Source organism: Delphinus delphis, chromosome 15, assembly GCF_949987515.2.
Source record: "Delphinus delphis chromosome 15, mDelDel1.2, whole genome shotgun sequence".
In the NCBI taxonomy this organism is placed as follows: Eukaryota; Metazoa; Chordata; class Mammalia; order Artiodactyla; family Delphinidae; genus Delphinus; species Delphinus delphis.
Window position 1 is genome coordinate 72,665,388 of NC_082697.1, and position 18,894 is coordinate 72,684,281.

The 18,894-nt window shown below is 45.8% G+C and overlaps 1 protein-coding gene across 2 annotated transcripts; it reads left to right on the forward strand.

Moving 5' to 3' along the window:
* Nucleotides 1–7,846: 7,846 nt before the first annotated feature.
* On the forward strand, nucleotides 7,847–17,953 carry FUS (FUS RNA binding protein). 2 transcript variants are annotated; one of them, XM_060032128.1, is made up of 15 exons: nucleotides 7,847–7,874; nucleotides 9,426–9,450; nucleotides 9,542–9,696; nucleotides 10,451–10,592; nucleotides 10,760–10,941; nucleotides 11,156–11,363; nucleotides 12,966–13,000; nucleotides 14,514–14,546; nucleotides 15,339–15,442; nucleotides 15,799–15,928; nucleotides 16,173–16,274; nucleotides 16,410–16,533; nucleotides 16,868–16,968; nucleotides 17,084–17,231; nucleotides 17,541–17,953. In XM_060032128.1, the coding sequence occupies exons 1-15, from the start codon at nucleotides 7,862–7,864 to the stop codon at nucleotides 17,578–17,580; spliced, it is 1,542 nt and encodes a 513-aa protein (XP_059888111.1). In that variant the 5' UTR covers nucleotides 7,847–7,861; the 3' UTR covers nucleotides 17,581–17,953. The 2 variants fall into 2 exon arrangements, with proteins under 2 accessions (XP_059888111.1, XP_059888109.1); XM_060032126.1 differs by having other exon boundaries at nucleotides 10,448–10,592; nucleotides 17,541–17,952.
* The last annotated feature ends 941 nt before the right edge of the window (nucleotides 17,954–18,894 follow it).

An 18,894-nucleotide genomic window follows, 5' to 3' on the forward strand; every position in this document is an offset into this window, starting at 1 on the left:
AAAACTGCTTGTAAGTGCACCTGCAGTTCAAACCTGTGTTGTTCAAGGGACAACTGTGATTAAAAACTTAGGCTAAAGCTGGAACAAGGGTATCCTAGATCATCCTGAGGTTTTCCTGATAAATTCCAATTACTCTGTGGTACTCGAGTATATTCAAATGCTTATTACGTTCTTTAGATAACACTGCTGAATAAGAGTTCTAGAAATGAATTCAAGATGACACAGGAAAACTCTCACCCAGAGAGTTTATTTGAACCATCATTGCAAATACTACTTGCTGTCTTGCAGCAGTAAAAGGAAGTTCTGAAATAGACAAGCCCTGGTGAATTACAACCTCATAACTCCACTATAATTAGATACATTTTGATATGATTATTAGCAAATTTCCACACAATTTTGGTACTGGTTCAGAGGGTTTTTCCTATTGTCATAGAAAAAGTAGCAGATAACAATTACGTTGAGCACAGCTACATTATTTTTCCCTGTGGACAATAATAAACTATGTTTGTATCTCTAATTTTACACTCAATGGTGGTTAGGTTTCTGGATGATGGAACGATGTGTTTCTTCTACTGCAGAGAAGAAATACATCTCCACCTAAAAATTACTAAAGCCAAATTTACCCATAATGTCTTCTTATTTCAGTAAGAACCATCAGGTAAGAAAACCCCTGAGGACTTCCCTGCTGGTGCAGTGGTTAAGAATCTGCCTGCCAATGCAGGGGACATGGGTTCGAGCCCTGGTCTGGGAAGATCCCACATGCCGTGGAGCAACTAAGCCCGTACACCACAAAGACTGAGCCTGTGCTCTAGAGCCTGCGAGCCACAACTACTGAGCCTGCCTGCTGCAACTACTGAAGCCCGTGTGCCTAGAGCCCAGGCTCCGCAACAAGAGAAGCCACCACATTTAGAAGCCCACGCACCGCAACAAAGAGTAGCCCCCACTCGACGCAACTAGAGAAAACCCACGCACAGCAACGAAGACCCAACACAGCCAAAAATAAATAAATTAATAAATAAATAAAAAAAGAAAACCCCTGAAATGAGAAGCAAATCTCTCAGTTTTACTATGCCATATTTTTCACACTTTTTTTTTTTTTTTTTAAGCAACACTTTCCTAAGTTGTTTCATATGAAGCTTTCACTAAAGAAAGGAGTTGCGGGACTTCCCTGGTGGTGCAGTGGTTAAGAATCCGTCTAACAACGCAGGTGACACGGACTTGAGCCCTGGTCTGGGAAGATCTCACGTGCTGCAGAGCAACTAAGCCCGTGTGCCACAACTACTGAGCTCACGCACCACAACTACTGAAGCCTGCACGCCTAGAGCCTGTGCTCCGCAACAAGAGAAGCCACCACAATGAGAAGCCCGTGCACCACAAAGAAGAGTAGCCCCTGCTCGCCGCACGCCGCAACTACAGAAAGCCTGCGTGTAGCAACAAAGACCCAACGCAGCCAGAAAAAAAAAAAAAAAAAAGAGGAGTTGCTAAGTTCTCTGGTTTCTAATCAGCTAAGAGGCAGGAGCCTTAGGGCAAAATTCTTAAAAAGAAAAAAAGCCGGTCAAAACCTGTTTCGTTGAAAACAGAATTCATTGCAGTTTGGCTAGGCTCATCTTGTTGACCTACTAGATCTGAAGACATAGCTTGAAAAAATAATAGTGTAAAATATCTCACTGATTCGCTTTACTTCTTAAAATGTGGCCTAGAAAAATTAAAACTACGTAAGTGGATCTTAAGGCTTAGATAGTTCCTTTGGACATTCATTAGAAACAATTTTTTATATGTGTAGTTTTCATTTTAGGCCCCCACAAAGAAAGTAAGGAGAACTTTTCTCTTACTTGTATCTTCCTGTCGAAATATGCAAATGAAATTGAACAAAATATATTTGGAATGTTCAGGTCTTTGCATAAACAACTCAAGCATAAACTTTTTTCAGATTTTTTATTTATTTCTCAGGAAGCCCCTGTATTGCTACCTTTTCTCAGCCCTCCTCCTTTTTCCTTTGTCTGTAGAGTGAGAGACCCTCCCTGACAGGCAATGATGCGGAAATGCCACCAGAGCCTTTCATGTTTCATTTTCATGAACCGGGTACCAGCATTTGGGGCTGGCCAGTTTGTTCCCCTGGGACCTCTAACCCATTTGGAAATGGATGTGCCATTTTGACAGGACAGTTGTGCCCTTTGGTGTCGCCATGACCACCAAATTCCTCGCCCCGTGTCCTTTCTGTCTCCTGGCTCTGCTTCCTAGAAGGCTTTCTGCCATTTTGCTCAGACCCAGTGAACTGTGTGGCCCTTTTCTAGCCAGTCCAAGCAGGTTTTCTCTTAGCACAGCCCAGTGAGCTGCCCAGTATTTACTTTCCCAGTTCTGTTTATCATGACAACTTCCCACAGAGACACAGAAACTGAGTTAACCACCAGCCCCCACAGCCAGCGGCACTTCCTGTCCTGGGCGCTGCCCAAGGAAATAATAAAGCAATTATTTCTTACTTGAAGCTGTGCATCTTGAAGGACGGGTGAGAGAGAAAAGGACATTTATTCATGCAGTTATGTTCCAGGCCCAGTTACAGGTGATTTGCAGATGGAAATATCCTTTGATATTCACCTTAGACCTACAAGGTCGCTTTCTTTTATTCTTATTTTGACTTATAGGAAGTAGCAGAGTTGTCTTACACCTCAGGGCCTCTGCTTAGGTTGCTATGGGTTTTGTCCCGCAGAAAACTCGTCTCCAAGAGGCAAATTGGGGCTGCGTGAAATTCAGCTCCTGCTCTATTCGCTAAGCCTTGGGCCCTGCTTGGGCCGTATTGGCCTGGAGGAAGGGATGCCTTCCCAAGTCACACAAAGACACCCTGCAGGCTAAGTGCCCAGGTCTGGCCCAAAGCCCCACTCCATCCCTCTCAAAGTTCCTGAGAAGAGGGATGTTGCCTGCTCTTCCCCATGAGCCCTGTAGGCAGGGACCCAGCCACAGTGTCTGGAGGACAGGCCCTCGGTCAAGCTGGCTCCTCCTCCTTCCTCGGTTCACGCCATTCTTGGGCTGACAGATGCCTTGCTTGTCTTGTAGACTCCCAGCTGCAAAGTCATCACGTGTATTATAGGGAAGGCTGATCCATTCCACTGCTCACTGCAAAACTAATCAAGCTTCTTTGGTCCCACCCTACAACATCCTCTTACCACCTACTGCTATGGCACTCTGTAAGAGTCAATTCCTTTTTGGTCAATATACATTCATGGTAAAAAATTCAAATATAAAGGAGGATCCAGGGAAAAGTGAGTTTCCTTCATACACTCAATTCCAAGTTTCTCAGACTCCTTCCCCAGAAATAACCACTGTTACTAGTTTTTTTCTTCTTCCAGAGATATTGTATGCATAAACAAACATATATATATATATATGTATATAAAGTAACTCTCCCCCCTCACTTTAAAACCTAGATAATAGCATATTACACACATATTGTCCAGTACCTTGCTCCTTCCTCCCATTAGTAATAGAGATTAGATAGTCTTTATATCTGTGCATTCAGATCCACCTCATTAAAAAAAAAATCTCATAGTGTCTGTACACTTAGATCTATCTAATTTTCTTAATCTCATGGTATAGCTGTATCACAGTGGTTCTCAATCTTGGGTGACTCTGTACCCCTTCCCCCTCCAGCCAGGAGACAACTTTGGTTATTACAACTGGGGGTGGTTACAAACATCCAATATGGGTAGAGGCCAGGAATGCTGCTAAATATCCTATAATACACAGAACAGTCCCCCACAGCAAAGAATTCTCTGGCCTAAAATGCCAATAGTGCCGAGACCGAGAAATTTTGCTATATAATAACTCAGTTAACCAGATCCCCTATTGATAGGCACTTAGGTGGTTTCTAATATTTTGATATATAGACAGTGCTGCATTGACAATGGTATAAATTGGAGTTCTCAGTTGCAGATGATATAATCTATTTTAGTTTAAGCAGAAAGGGATTAGAAGGTGGTGACTAAGTTTTTGAGGAGGTTAAGAGTCAAGTTTGGATGCTTCCCAGCCGGTAATAGATACCAGGCTGAGGTTCCAACAACACCACAGAAAATTTCTAGTGGAAATTCCAGTGCTGTTGCCTCATGCCATTGACATTAGTGATACCAAGGATGCTATAACCTGCACAAGAGCTACCCCTGAAGGACCAAAGGCTTGGGCTGCTATGCTGGCCAGAACAGCTGAATGTACCACAAATGACTGCTGCCTCCAATCCTGCGCGATGCATCTGCTGGACAAAATTGGGCTGGAGATGATCAAGAGACAGGCGTGGAACTCAGGAGCATCATGGCTGGACCTACACATTGGGGAGCTGAAGGCATGATGTGGATGAGATTCTCCAGAGCCAATTTTTAACTTGGAGTCTTTGCTAGGGGTCTGAGAATAGCATCAGGCGGGTCACAGATTTGGACAGGAAAGAGTACATTTAAATTTTTACTAACCTCCAGTTGACACTTAGCATTTTTCTCAATCGGCTGTCTATAGGCAACAAACCACAGCAGTGTCTGGGTCTTTGACACCAACAGAAATCTCAGAAATTTTCATATCACATTGCAGCTGTTGCAGGTAACTTAAACCACTTTTTACATTCCATTCTACTTCAAAATTCAGATATTATGCTATCAGGTCTGTATATTTGATCATGAAGATGTTTTTAAGAAATATTTTGATAACTCTATTTTCATTTAATTGGTTTCCTTTGTATTCTTACAATGTTTGTTTTATGCATTTAAAAATATTCTAAGAAGGGATCCACAGAATTCACTAGACTCTGGCACAAAAAGAGGTTAAGAAGCTCTCATCTGGAACTAATCACAAACTCAACTGCCTCCAAGGGCCAGGTAGAGGCCTGAAAACCAGGACCTGCTTTGGTTTCTTACGTTTGAAGGAAAGAAATATTTTCCCTTGCTTTTAATTCCACTCTAAGAACAACCACGTTAAACACCTGATATAAATGGCAATTGACTCTGGCTTCCATGTCAGGAATACTAGGAAGTAATGGAGACTCTGGTCAGTTGCAAGCACATGCCCCAGCAGCTTCTTGTCCCAGCTGACCCTTGCCCTGTGGGAAAGTGGGCCCTGGATGGTCAGAGCCTCCAGTTTTCAAGAAAAGCCAGAAGTTTGGATTTTTCTCTATTTTTAGTGTTGGCAAATGGTTAAAAAAATTAAAACCAACATGTAGGCTACAGACAACCTGTCTGCGCGCTGCGTTTCACACCAGGCTGCAGTTGGGGCTTTTGAGTCTCGAGGAAGAAGCAAAGGAGGCTGAAGACAGAACTCTGCAGAGCACTGCTATCTGCAGGGCGAGCAGAGGAGGAGAATGCAGGGAAGGAGCTAAATGGACAGTGGGAAAGTGGGGAGGGCCCGGAGCAGGGATGCCAAGTAAGGAGACTTTTAGGGAGTGAGAGGCCCCTGTGTTTCGTGAGTCAGGAGAGGTTCACTGAGAGAGATAAGCCTGGAGAAACAGTCACTTGAGGTTGCCTTTCACAAGTCACAGTCTGAGCCTGTTACTCCCTGCCATGCTACTGCATGAGTGCCCTTCCCCACCCACGCCTTTGACTTTGCCATTCCATCTGCCTGTTACACCATATCCTCTGCTGCTTGGTGAACTCCTACTTATCCTGTAAGTCCTGGCTTCAATGTCACCACCTCTTTTTCCTCTTCTGTGGTTGTCTACCTGATGGATGACTTGCTCTCCCAGAAGAGTTTCCACAGTCCTTGATTCCATGTTACAGCACTTACCACATTTGATTCAAATACACTTTGGGGTTTGTGGGGTTTGTGGGTCTCACCCACATCTTGCCCACTGGCTATAAGGTCTTGTGGCTCAGGGACTGGATTTTTTTATCCTCTTCTCTCTAGGTCTGCCCCAGGCTTGGTACATATTATGCAGTGCTCAAGCGACGTTTGCTGAAGCATGGGGGTTAAGAGCCGGAACTCTGAGCCAGGCTGCCTGGGTTGGGAACCTGGCTTTGCCACTTTCTGTGTAGCCCTGGGCACAGCTTTTTACCTTTCCATGCCTTTTTGTTCATCTGTAAAATGTAATCCTCATGTCAACATTTTATTGTGAAGAATAAGATTAAACACGCTATACTTACAGCACTCAGAACACTGCCTGAAACTTAGTAAGCCTTATCAAAGTGTTATGTTATTATAAATATGTTATATATAAATATTATTATTATTATATGTTAGCTTTGTTATTAAATTGCTTCATCTATTTTGTACACTAATGCATCCTCAGTACCCTGGACAGTCCCTGGAACACTGTAGGTACTTAATAAATATTTGTAGAATCAATGAATGAATGAGGGGTGGACTTCCCTCTGTTTGCCCTCACTCAAGTGTCACAATGCCCTCCCAGTGGGGGTGGGGTGGGTGACAGGGTGTTCAAGGGCCATTAGGGCCTAAGTCAGGAATTTAGTAGAAGTTTGTGGGCATAGCCCACAATTATTTCTCTAGGAAAACGTGTCTAACCTACAAAGGAAGTTCTGGAACCCACATCACAGGTAAGCTGGGAAGGAAAATCCGCATGGCACATGTACCAGGAATAACCTCCTTTGTCTTGTTTTATTCGATACTTTCAAATTTCCTTCTCTAGGCAAGGCTGATTAGAGTGCAAGTTGCAAGTTAATTTGAATTTCACTTTTTGTCCTTGCTCTTATAGGGAGTGAAAAGGCTTCAGAACACTTCAAAGTGTTCGCATAACCAACATAAGGAGTGTTTTGCAGCCACACAGACCTGGATTCAAATCAGGACCCCTGACCCTTAGGTGTTCTATAATCATGGATTGCACTCAGCCTGAGTCTCATTTTTCTTACCTGTAAAATGGAGATAGCTTTACCTTCTTCATAAGACTGTAATGGGAAAGCAATTAATTGTGCATTTTGAAATCACTTCAGCTCTATACAAATATCAGTTATTATTGGATCTCCACATTGGTTCCTCGGTAGGGTTTCAGGAGAATAAAGAGTAGCCCTTTATCAGTAAAAAGGCTGGGAAATCCCTGATCTAATCTCAGTGCTCTTTGAGATCCGGAGGGTTTGGGCTTTCCAGTCCAAGAGCTACTCAAGCCAAGCTACTCGCGGGCCAAGCCGTGAGGGTGTGGGTGGGCGATCAGTGCTTGACCAGATTGGGACCCAAGGGTCCATGCTTTCTTTCATGGCAAGCGCCACAATCTACAAACCCTGGTAAGGACTTCAGCAGACGCAAGCCTGAAAGACGATGAGTGAATACCTAGACGCAGGGAGAGGGTCGGTGTATGTTGTCGGTGGAGGAACACTAGAGCCAGAGAGGGAGGCTGGCGCCGGAGGGAGGATGCATTTGATGCAGTGTAAGGGGAATGGAGCGCAGGAGCTCTCCATCCTGAGCGAAAGTGAGGCCCAGTGAAAGGGGCCAGCCTGAGGAATTTCGGTTCCCGCCCCTCGGCTCCCGGCTTTGACTACAGTTCCGCCCGCAACCGCCCTGGGCCCCTCGCCCCGCCCCCAGAGGGTAATAGGGCTGTACCATTATGCCATCATAGGGGTGAGGGTGAAACGTGGGCTTAGTCCTGAAAAGCAAATATAACTTCTTTGTCAGAAAAACAGAGGATTATATGTATTATTTGCAAGGTTCTTAGTTAATACGCTTCCTTTCTGCCTGCTAGGGTCCTCTATACTCCCTGAAGAGTTGCAGGAGTCGGCCACGATTCCCCCTTTCCTTTCCGCAGTTGGTGCGTTCCCCCGGCATGCGTAGGCGGGGAGGCGTACATAAACCTCGACGCAGGAGGCGGGGCTGCTCAGTCCTCGAGGCGTCGGTGCTGTGGTATTGGAATCTTGCTGATTGTCGGCCTGTGCGCGCGTGCGCGGACATGGCCTCAAACGGTACGTAAGGGCGCGAGGCGGCGGTGGCGCGCCGGCCCCGGGCCTTGTTACCTTCCAGTCGGGCTTTTGTTTTTCGGTGGGACCTGAGCGGCGATCGCGTGTAGGGTCTTCTCGCAGCACTGGCGGGAAGCAGCGGAGAGGGGTGGAAGGGGGAGGCCGATGTCGCCATCTTGTTTCGCTCCTCTGGCGCCTGGCGCGGGGCGGGAGGTCTTCCCTTCGCAGCCCCTTTCCTTGAGGTGAGGGTTGGGAGGGACACTTCTTGGTGATTGGAAACGTGAGGCATGGATGGAAATGCCCGGTCCCTGTAGCCTTTTCTCCTTCTCATTCCGAGCCTCGCGCTCGGGCCCGCTTTGTCGCAGTGCTGCATCCGGGCATTCGGAGCGCGCACGCGCTCTGCTGGCCCCTCCCCCCTTTCTGGCGGCGCGAACCCCCCCTCCCGCCTCGTGTCGGCCCTGCTTTTTGTCGCGAGACCCTTCGCTGGAGGCTCCGCGGCGCGCGTCCGGTTTGGGCCTCGCCCCCGGGGTCCCTCGGGAAGGGGCGGGACCGCCTCGTTCCCGCCTCGCTTGCCACGCGGGCGGGGGCGGAGGCTTGGGCCCGCTTAACGGCTGGGGGTGGTCCAACGGACTTGGGGACCCGGCCCGAGGCTTTTCCCGCCTAAATTTCCTCTCTCGGAGGTGGTTACTGAAAGGAACGGCCGCCCGAGGCCCCACCTTCTCCCCGTCCTTTTGCTCTTTTCTGCGGGAGGAAGCGCCTCGTTTCCTGTACCGGCGAGACGAGTGGATCTGGCCAGTGCGTCTAACATGTGGCGTTTTAAAAGCGCTTTCTTTTTCTTCGGTTCGCCGAGTCTCCCCACAGTCCCGAGGCAGGCAAGGAGGAGATAAGAAAACGCACTCGTGGGGAGCCACAGGGCTGGGGACTTGAGTACCAGTCGACTTGCCTCCCGAGGCGACCGCTCTTGATGGTGATCTCTGTTGTTTGGGATCAAAGAGCGCTCTTCTCTTGGTTAGCTAGCTTTGCATTAAAAGCTTCCGTTTCCAGTCTCCAAGATTGGGCAAAGGGTGAAGAGCGGCCTCTTTGGGGACATTCTTGTTTTTCGGATTGAGAAAGTGGAGGCTACGTTCCGAACAGTTCTGCCTCTGGCTTGAATTAAAACCTGTTCTGCTGAAGCAGCTGTGTGACTTTAGCTTGACTTTCGGTGATATCTTTGTCTTCGAGCGGGTGTGAGAAGGAAATGTGTGTAAATTTGTGCAGTTCCTGACATCGATTGAAGTTGCAGAAAATTGGAGCTGTTCACCAAGGCTCTTGCTTTTTCCAGTACTTAAGGCTTCTTGGTCTCTGTAGAAATTCTCTGTTTCTTTGCTTTCCTTTATTGTAAGAAAACTTGACTACGGTCTGCCAGATTGCTCCTCTCAACTAGGGTTTCATGTGGGAATTTATGCCTCGTTGACTTTCCTCTCTGGGGGCCCCAAAGCTAGCTTGAGTTAAGACTTTTCGCCCTAGTCTACTCTTAGGGATGGTTGAAGGTAATATAATTGTGTTTTTGTTTTTCAGACTATACTCAACAAGCAACCCAAAGGTGAGTGTCATTTCTGGGCTTCCAGAGTTTGTAAAGGGCGAGGGTGGCTAAGGTGTTTTTGTCTGAGAGCACGGTTTGTCTTTTTCTCCAGTTATGGGGCCTACCCGACCCAGCCTGGGCAGGGCTATTCCCAGCAGAGCAATCAGCCCTATGGACAGCAGAGTTACAGTGGCTACGGCCAGTCACCGGATGCTTCAGGCTATGGCCAGAGCAGCTATGGTAGTTCTTACGGACAGACCCAGAACAGTGAGTCTCTTTTAGTGGGTCACCCCACCTCTTCCTGCTGTTTCTGAATGTTGCTTTTTTTAAAACCTAAGCAGTGCTGAAGTGTTTGCTTTAACCAGTCTATGACCCTTAAAGCACTTAAGCCTTTGAGTCCTTTCAAACAAAAATACTTAATTGGTTTGTAATTGTTTCCTATTATTTTCTTTGACTTTTTACTTTTCTATTTATGTTGCACTTTTCCCCATTTCCCCTAAGAGTGAAAGTGAAATGGGAGGGTGGGGTGTGTGTGTGGGGGAGTATTGCCTAAAGGGAGAAAACTTTTAGATACTTAAAGGGAGAAAATGGCTTCCTTGAAGATGTTTGAAGTCCGACTGCTGTATATCACATGATACACCAGGAGGTGGAATTTGCCCTGAGGTCCTGAAGTGTAAATAATATGGGGTTGTCTTATTGGTACTGCACACTTAATGGGCAGGTTAAAATGCTGTTAATTAATAGGGATCTCTTGGGCTGTGATTAGTGGTGGTCCTGGAGGCTGGCTTTGGTGTGGGTGGGATGAGATTGGAACTCTGAAGTTGGTAGAAGTTGGAATATTAAGCTTTAAGGTAAAAGAAGGGTAATCTCTGACTGTGAGTTGCAAGATTTCCAAGCATCTTCTAAGAGGTTGAGTTTTCAAGTATGGGAAGCATTAGGTGGTATATAATGTTTTCTTCAACCCATTCCCTGCCTTTTCTCTTTCATCATAGTTTTTGTGACTTCCTTTTTCTTCTAGCAGGCTATGGCACACAGTCAACTCCCCAGGGATATGGCTCAACTGGTGGCTATGGCAGTAGCCAAAGTTCTCAGTCGTCTTACGGGCAGCAGTCCTCATACCCTGGCTATGGCCAGCAGCCAACTCCTAGCAGCGCCTCGGGAAGGTAAGGAGTTCTGGGGAGAGGGGAGAGGACTGAAAGATTAGGGGTGCATGAGTGAGCATGAGGACTAACGGGGGTGGCCTCTTGGGTACAGAGAATGGGGTGTACTGAAAGTGAAAGAAGGTTTTGGACATGCTGGCATTATGATTCTGTTTTTTCCTTTTCCCTAGTTACGGTAGCAGTTCTCAGAGCAGCGGCTATGGGCAGCCCCAGAGTGGGGGCTATGGCCAGCAGTCTGGCTATGGTGGACAGCAGCAAAGCTATGGACAGCAGCAAAGCTATAATCCCCCTCAGGGCTATGGGCAGCAGAACCAGTACAACAGCAGCAGTGGAGGTGGAGGGGGTGGTGGAGGTGAGATGTCTTCAGCTTTGTCTCATACCTGCTTTTTGTAAGGAATTGTATCCCGCTCCACCCGTTCCCTAAAAGGTTCTTAAAAATGTTGCGCTTTTGTTTCCTAGCTTCATTTTAATTTTTATTGTCATTTATCACCTGTGCAGTTGAACTGCTTTATGCCACCTCACAGTCTGTTTTGTGTTTCTTAAAGGCATCCTTTCTTTCCTGACAGGTAACTATGGCCAAGATCAGCCCTCCATGAGTAGTAGTGGTGGCGGCGGTTATGGCAATCAGGACCAGAGTGGTGGCGGCGGCTACGGGGGAGGCCAGCAGGACCGTGGGGGCCGTGGCCGGGGCGGTGGTGGTGGTTACAGCCGCAGCAGTGGTGGCTATGAACCCAGAGGTCGTGGAGGCGGCCGTGGAGGCAGAGGCGGCATGGGGTAGGTGTCTTGTGAGCCAGGGAGTAACATCACTGAGCAGTGTGAAGGGTTGCATGAATCTCCCTTGAAGCGTAGTCCCTTAGTGCATGGTTAGTCTTATTCTAGGGATTTGTGGGGGCTTTGATTTAGGAGCATTGACTGTTTCTTCTTCATCCCCATTTTATTTTTGTGAGAACTTGGGAACCTGAACTTCTACCCACACCTCTGTATAGAGATTTGAGTACTGACATTTTTATTTCTCAAGAAAAAGAAACATGGGTGTATATGGATTGGAGTCATTGATATCCTAGCCAAGAAAAATGGAAGTAAAGGCTTCTTTCTCTGCAAGGGAAACCGATGATCCCACTCCTGGTAATAGGGAAACTTGTTACTTGTTACTTGTATTCCCATGTGTCCTCTGAGGAAGTTGTAAATGGTTAACCTGACTTGAGCTTCCAGGAATTGGCTACTCTCTCTTTCTGTATTCTGTAGTCATTTGAATCCACGAGCACTCATTTGACTGACAGTAATGATTTTGTGTGTGACTTGGTTCATGGGGCTATCTGAAGTGTGCAGACCTTTTGGACAAAATACAGTATGCTTGACAGTGGTATCCCACCTGTTTGCTCCACTGTCCCCCTTCCTCTGGTTACTTGTCCAACTGGACCTTCTTTCCTCCCCTTCCTGCTGAAGTTGAAGTAAAACCTTAGATTTGATGTTAAAGCACTTGTCAAATCTGTTGGTAAATATGATTTGAAGGACCCTACTCTGTCTCCCTTGAGAGGGGAGGAATGTCAGTGTGTTATTCCTTTTTGGGAAAAAGTAGGTTTTTTAAAGAGTTTGTGTATGGTAAGTATTCAGAGGTGGGTGGGGGCAATCTCAAAAACCGTACAAAATAAGGAAAACTCTGTTGTGTGCGTGTGTTTAATGCAAAACTTTAAAAAGAAAAACAACTGTTAATGTGACTGTTAACTTGCTCTGCATTTTATGTGCCACAGGTATGAAAGGTGACATTGCAAAATACTCCGCTCTTCTCACAGTGTTAGAAGGGGTGACCCCGGGGGTGGGGAGAGATCAAAAACAGCTCAGTAGTTAGGGTAGGGCTTAGCTAAGTTTGTCTCGCTTTAAGGGGAAATTGCCTTTGGTTTTGACTTTTTATGGAACAGGGTTGGGTCTGCTTGCTGCTTTCAAAGCAAAAAACCACAAAAATGTGTTCAGGGCTACCCCAGCCTGGTGTGAAATGTCTTCTGGGTAAATCGGGGGTAGGGTTTTTAAACCAACTACTGGGTTGTCATCCACTCGCGACAAGAGGAAAAAACATCTGCTACGTCGGAAGAACGACCAAGGAAAATGGGTCTTTTTTTTTTTCCAGAGGAAATAGATATATAACCTTTTAAAGCAAAATCCTTAAAAATTGTGTCTGAGAAATTGCACACGTGTGTGTGACATGCTCAAAGGTCAGACAAGGGGTGGTCAGGAAGGGGAATGTATTTTAGTAGCCATTTGTATTATCATTTTCCCAAAACACCTACCCATGTTTGGGGAATGTTGAACAAAATCAAAAACCGCCCTTTTGTAGCCGTTGGAAGCTTCATGTCCTTTCTTCTAACTTGTCTTCTCCAGCGGAAGTGACCGTGGTGGCTTCAATAAATTTGGTGGTAAGTGAACAGAGTTTCCAAAATTCCCAACTCCCAGCAATGCTTTGTCTGATTGTTCATTTGCAGATGTCTTAACGTGTTTTAAGTGTCAAAGGTTTTGGAGTGTCCAGAACCACCTCCAGAAAGGGGTGGGGTAGAATGCCACCTGCTGCCAGATGTGTGCTAACCTGGAGGCAGGCAGGGGTAAGACTCAGCAGGCATCTGGTACCAATTCGGTTTGACCCAGGTTAAATAAGAGGTGTTTAAGTAGGCCTCTGAGAGGAGTGTTGCCACACCCGGCACTTAGTGAGCACCGTAATGAGAAGCTGGAGAGTGTGCTGGGACACGTGGGGCCGACTTGGCTTTAGGACCCTTTTGATCAGTGTGTCCGAGGTTAGTGTGTGTGTGTGTGTGTGTGTGTGTGTGTGTGTGTGTGTGTGTGTGTGTGTAACAATCTCCAAATGTTTTAATTCTGGACGAGGCATGTGAACTTTTGCCCTGCCCTGAGGATGGTGAAGTTGGTATATATTTATATATTAAATACTGAATGGTGTCGATGCGATCCTACATACACGCATTTAAACTCAATTCAGATGGGCAAATAGAAACTAGCTCTGGGAAGGAAGGTGTGGACTACTTCCAAGAAAGGTTGGGAGTATGTGTGGCTCATGGGAAATAACCAGGTCTTAAACAGCACAAAACTGAATTCATGGAAAAATGGCAAATTTGAGAAGTCTCCCAGTAAGCCGGAACTTTTCTGGTTTGGTTAACTAACAAAAGGTTTCTTGATTTGTCTCAACATTTAAAGCCAAAGGCTTGGGTTCATGATTTAGGTGTCATTGAGTGTGGGTACAATATTTATTTATGATGAATTCAGATAAACTTTGGTCAAAGATGGTCTTTGGAAAAAAAAGAGAGGCTGCATTATGGAAATAAGATTTCTGGTCTGTTCCCTGGGACATGCTTAAAAAATACAATAGCTGTTATGTATGATTTTTATTTTCATGTGGTTTTGGGGGAAACAAACATGGTTTTAAGAATGGTTTCTAAAGATGAAATTAAAAATTGTTCTACAAGGGATAAGTGTCTTTGGTGTTAAAGTTTGGAGAAACTGTATGGATGCATATCACATTGCTGGTGGTGAGCCCATTTCTCTCTGGGGTGAGAGAACAGGGCCAAGCTATGAGTTGGTTAACTTCAAGGGGTCTCCCTCCTGGCCCTCCCAGTCTGTGCTGAGGACATTTCCCAGCCTGAGCTGGGGGAGGCAGCATTTTCTGAAGTGTGGCGTTGTCCCTGTGGGGACTCAGGTTACATACAGGTCTTAAGAAAAGGGGCCTCTGTCTTCCCCAGACCTGCCTAGGATTTTTCTCTGGGCAGGCAACCCAGGACAGGGTTTGGAGTGAGGCTGTGAGCACTTACCTGATATTTTGCAAAAGTTTGGATTTGGTGTGAATTTTTCTCCTTGTCTTTCTCAGCCTGTTGACTAACGGCTCCTCTTTCCTTGTTTTTTTGTTTTTTTTTCATGTCACTTAAGGCCCTCGGGACCAAGGATCACGTCATGACTCTGGTAAGTCCAGAGGTGGCATGAAGGAATGGCTCAAGTGGTATCAGGACTTTTCCTGGATGTTCTTTGAAACTTAAAGGGATGTGAAGAACAGGGGTAGAGAAGAAGGAAAATGTGGGGAAGGGAGTTTAGGTGTAGCTATACTTAACAGTGATTTATAAATGAGCCATGTATCAGAAATACCTGATGTGGTGATTTCCTCTCCCAGCAATTTAGTAGGTCTGGGAGGAGCCCGAGAATTTGCATTTCTAACAAGTTTCAGGAGATGCTGATGCATCTGTGTGTGGACCATAATCCTGAACTGCTGGTTCAGTTAAAGCAGTGGCTTTTAAAAATGGGGATCGTAACCAAATTATTGAACGAAAAAGACACAGAAAGGGAAGCACTTAGTGTATTTTTTGTTTTAATTATGTTTATATACTGGATTTTAGTGTAAAATAGGTTTCTTAACTTGGGGGTCTTAACGTTGACAACGGGTGTACTTATTGTGTGGTTGGGCAGTTAACTCCTGAGCCCTGGTTTCTTTAGTGAGTATCAACATGTTTCAAAGGGTAGTTGTAAAACTAAATTTAAATTTGTGAAGTGGCTGGCATATTGGTACTCAGATAATAAAATAGAAGGGATGGGGATTTCTTTTGTCTGACCTAAACCAAAGTATATTGCTTGCTTTAGAATTTTTCTTCTTTGAAAGCGAAATAGCAAGTATTAAAGTTAGGTTATTAAGAGTCACTGACTTGTTTTACCTTTGCTTGTTTCCTCTCCAAATTCATGTTTCTTTCTGCGTTTGACAAGCAGAACAGGATAATTCAGACAACAACACCATCTTCGTGCAAGGCCTGGGCGAGAATGTTACAATTGAGTCTGTAGCTGATTACTTCAAGCAGATTGGTATCATTAAGGTACTTGTGGAGCAGAGTGGGTGCTTTCTATCAGTGCTGCAGGCTTTTGGATTTCATACCTTAGTGGAAAAAAAAAAGTCTTAATGGTTGCCTGCTTAATTTGTTGAAGAAAGAACATTAGCCTTTGCCATTTTTTAAAGGGAATCACATTTTAACACAAAGGCACAATTGATAAAAAAGGGAGTGTCTAAAACTTTTGAATTTGTAGTCTATAATCTTTACTTTCATTTTTTAATATTGAAGTGAGAAACAGTTATAGTTGATGGCTTTAATTCAAGTTACGTGAAATAGAAGGGTATGGTTGTGATAGTGCTGTCTTCTTTAAGACTGATGTTATCTCACGTTGATTTTTTCAGACAAATAAGAAAACAGGACAGCCCATGATTAATCTGTACACAGACAGGGAAACAGGCAAACTGAAGGGAGAGGCAACAGTGTCGTTTGATGACCCACCTTCTGCTAAAGCAGCTATTGATTGGTTTGATGGTATGTATGCGGAGGCTGGCAGGGGTGGGGGACAGGGTAACTAGCTTTGGGAAACGGCCTGTGTTTTGAGGATTTCTATGAGTCTTCCAACACTCCTATTTTGGCGTGGTCTTATTTTTTCTTATGTTTCATGAGATTGTAAACATTTACAAGAAGGCAGAGTCTTCTCTTGATTGTACCAAGTGTGTTTTTAGACCCACAGGTCTTAATAAAAAGTCTCTTTATACTTCCTTTATTTCTTTAGGTAAAGAATTCTCTGGGAATCCTATCAAGGTCTCATTTGCTACTCGGCGAGCAGACTTCAATCGGGGTGGTGGCAATGGTCGTGGAGGCCGAGGGCGAGGAGGTGAGGATCTACTTCTGCTGGCGTAAGAGGTGATGGGGAGAGAAGGGAGAGAGGGTGGTAAGGGTTTGCATAGGAGAGAAGGTTAGGTTAACCAGACTTGGAAGCGGAGCAGACGTATTCTTTTGTCTACACTAGGACCCATGGGCCGTGGAGGCTATGGAGGTGGTGGCAGTGGTGGTGGGGGCCGAGGAGGATTCCCCAGCGGTGGCGGTGGCGGTGGAGGACAGCAGCGAGCAGGGGACTGGAAGTGTCCTAATCCGTGAGTGAAACAACTTTAATTCTTTTCTCAGCCCTCTTACACGTGTGCCCTTTGGTACTATGGTAGAGCTTGTGTTTTCCGACTAATAGATGTCAAAGGTACACTTTGACAGGCTTGGCCAGGAGTCACCTAGGTGAGGTAGCTCTAGTGGGAAAGGTATTGGACTGGGTTCAATAACCTGCAGTTTTTGTCTGGCTCGCTCCTGAGAAACAAGCCTTTTTGCTTTTCCGAGGCCTCATTTTCCTCACGTATCCGTAAGGTAACTGGAGTGTTCGTAATTCTAGGTCTTGTCTTACCGCCCCCCGGCCCTGACTAATTGTCTTATTTTCCTCAGTACGTGTGAGAACATGAACTTCTCTTGGAGGAATGAATGCAACCAGTGTAAGGCCCCTAAACCAGATGGCCCAGGAGGGGGACCAGGAGGCTCTCATATGGGTAAGGAAGAGGCAGAGCTGGTGATAAGGAGTTGGGATCAAAAGGAGGCTAGAGGGAAGGTAGGAGGAATTTGGGGGATGTGATATGGGGATATATCATATTTCTTTTTTCCTAGGGGGTAACTATGGAGACGATCGTCGTGGTGGCAGAGGAGGCTATGATCGGGGCGGCTACCGAGGCCGAGGCGGGGACCGTGGGGGCTTCCGAGGGGGCCGGGGTGGTGGGGACAGAGGTGGCTTTGGCCCTGGCAAGATGGACTCCAGGTAAGTAAGACTCTAAATTGAAATGAAAGTAGAGCAGTTGAACAGAGGTCATGGGATTGCAAGGTTTTGGGACAGTGGTTTCATTTTGAGGGCTAGGTTGGAAAGCTGAGACTGTAACCATAGTGGGTAGGGAAGGAGGGAAGGAAGATTATCTGGGGGAGCTAATCTGTAGACTCCCGTGTACTCTCTATACCTATAGGGAGATATGAGCTAGTTCTTGGGCTTGGGTAGCAGGGGCAGATAGGATTTCTGGGGTGGGGTGGGTAGAGAGGTTGGTAACTCAGACCTAATGGATACTCTTTCTTGCAGGGGTGAGCACAGACAGGACCGCAGGGAGAGGCCGTATTAGCCTGGCTCCTGAAGTTCTGGAGCGGCTTTCTCCTGTACCCAGTGTTACCCTCATTATTTTGTAACCTTCCAACTCCTGATCACCCACGGGTTTTTTGTGTCGGACTATGTAATTGTAACCATATCTCTGGTTCCCATTAAAAACCATCATTTTAGTTAAATTTTCTTCCTCTTCCCCCTCTTCACTGTCCTGGAGCGTTGATGTCCAGGTCAAGAATGTGGGGAGTGTTCCTCTTTCAGATCAACCTGCCTTGTGGGAACTGGAATAATTTGTTTGTTCCCGCTTAGCAGGAACTGGAATAAAGTGTTTGATACTTGTTTCAGGGAGAAAAGGTCAAGTGTATCCTTGAAAGTAGAGATTAAACTTTTCTGTTATGGTAAAAACTAGATGAATGAAAGTGGTAAATGAGAAACATGTGGTGTGTTGGCCCAGAATTGTCCAACCATTTGGAAGTTTTTCTTTTACCATGTTTATTCACATGCTGGTTTTAGTGAGTTTATTATAGTAGTTCTGTTCTTTTTTAAGGCCTCTTGGCTCTTCTGGCACTTTTCTGAGTGGGGCTCAAACAAATTAGGTTGCTTTGGGGGTGGTATTCAAGCTTGATCGTGATTGGAGCACATAGTTATTAGCCAGTTGGGTGTTTTGAAGGAAGGAGAGTAACAGCACCTACTTAATGGCAGGTGTTCCGTGGCCTTGCTCACTTCATGCCCAGTGCATGGGTGATGTGGCTCTCGTTTCTCAGGAAATGGTCGACCCCAGGATGGAGTCCCTGTCTGATCACTTCATTTTCATTTCTTGGCATTTCGTTCTGAAATCATTGTTCTGAAGGGGACAGACTCCTATCCCAAACGTTGTTTGCCTAGGCCTTAAGAGGATGCTAAATTTTAGGGAAAGAGACTTGGGAAGGAGAGGAGATGGTAAAGGGGGGGAAGGTTAGCTGGGAAAGTAAGGTAGAGGCAGTTCTTTATATTTCAGGGTGACCCCCCCCCCATTAGTTTTCCTGAAGGTGGGGCTTTGGTAGGTGTCTTTAGGGAGACAGTGGTCTAGCTGGGTCATGTTTACATCCTGCCTATACCCAGAGGGCTGAGGTCATTGATAATTTTGAGAAAGGCAAAGGTTGGGGCCGATGAGTTGAAACCTCAGACTCCAGTGCCTGTCAACCTTAACATGCCTTTCCTGACCCCAAAAATTTCCCCCCTGCCTTTTTTTCCAGCTCAGACTGAGTTTAGAAAACTTGCCCATCCCTGCCAAGCAGTTGAATTTTAGTTATACAGAACTGAAAATTATAGCCAACAGCAACAGGCTTCTTTGCTG

Excerpts from the sequence above, each read along its gene's own strand:
- FUS (XM_060032126.1), top strand. Across the intron at positions 10,942-11,155 it reads AGGTGGAGGGGGTGGTGGAG|GTAACTATGGCCAAGATCAG; the intron begins GTGAGATGTCTT and ends CTTTCCTGACAG. Across the intron at positions 16,534-16,867 it reads GACTGGAAGTGTCCTAATCC|TACGTGTGAGAACATGAACT; the intron begins GTGAGTGAAACA and ends TATTTTCCTCAG.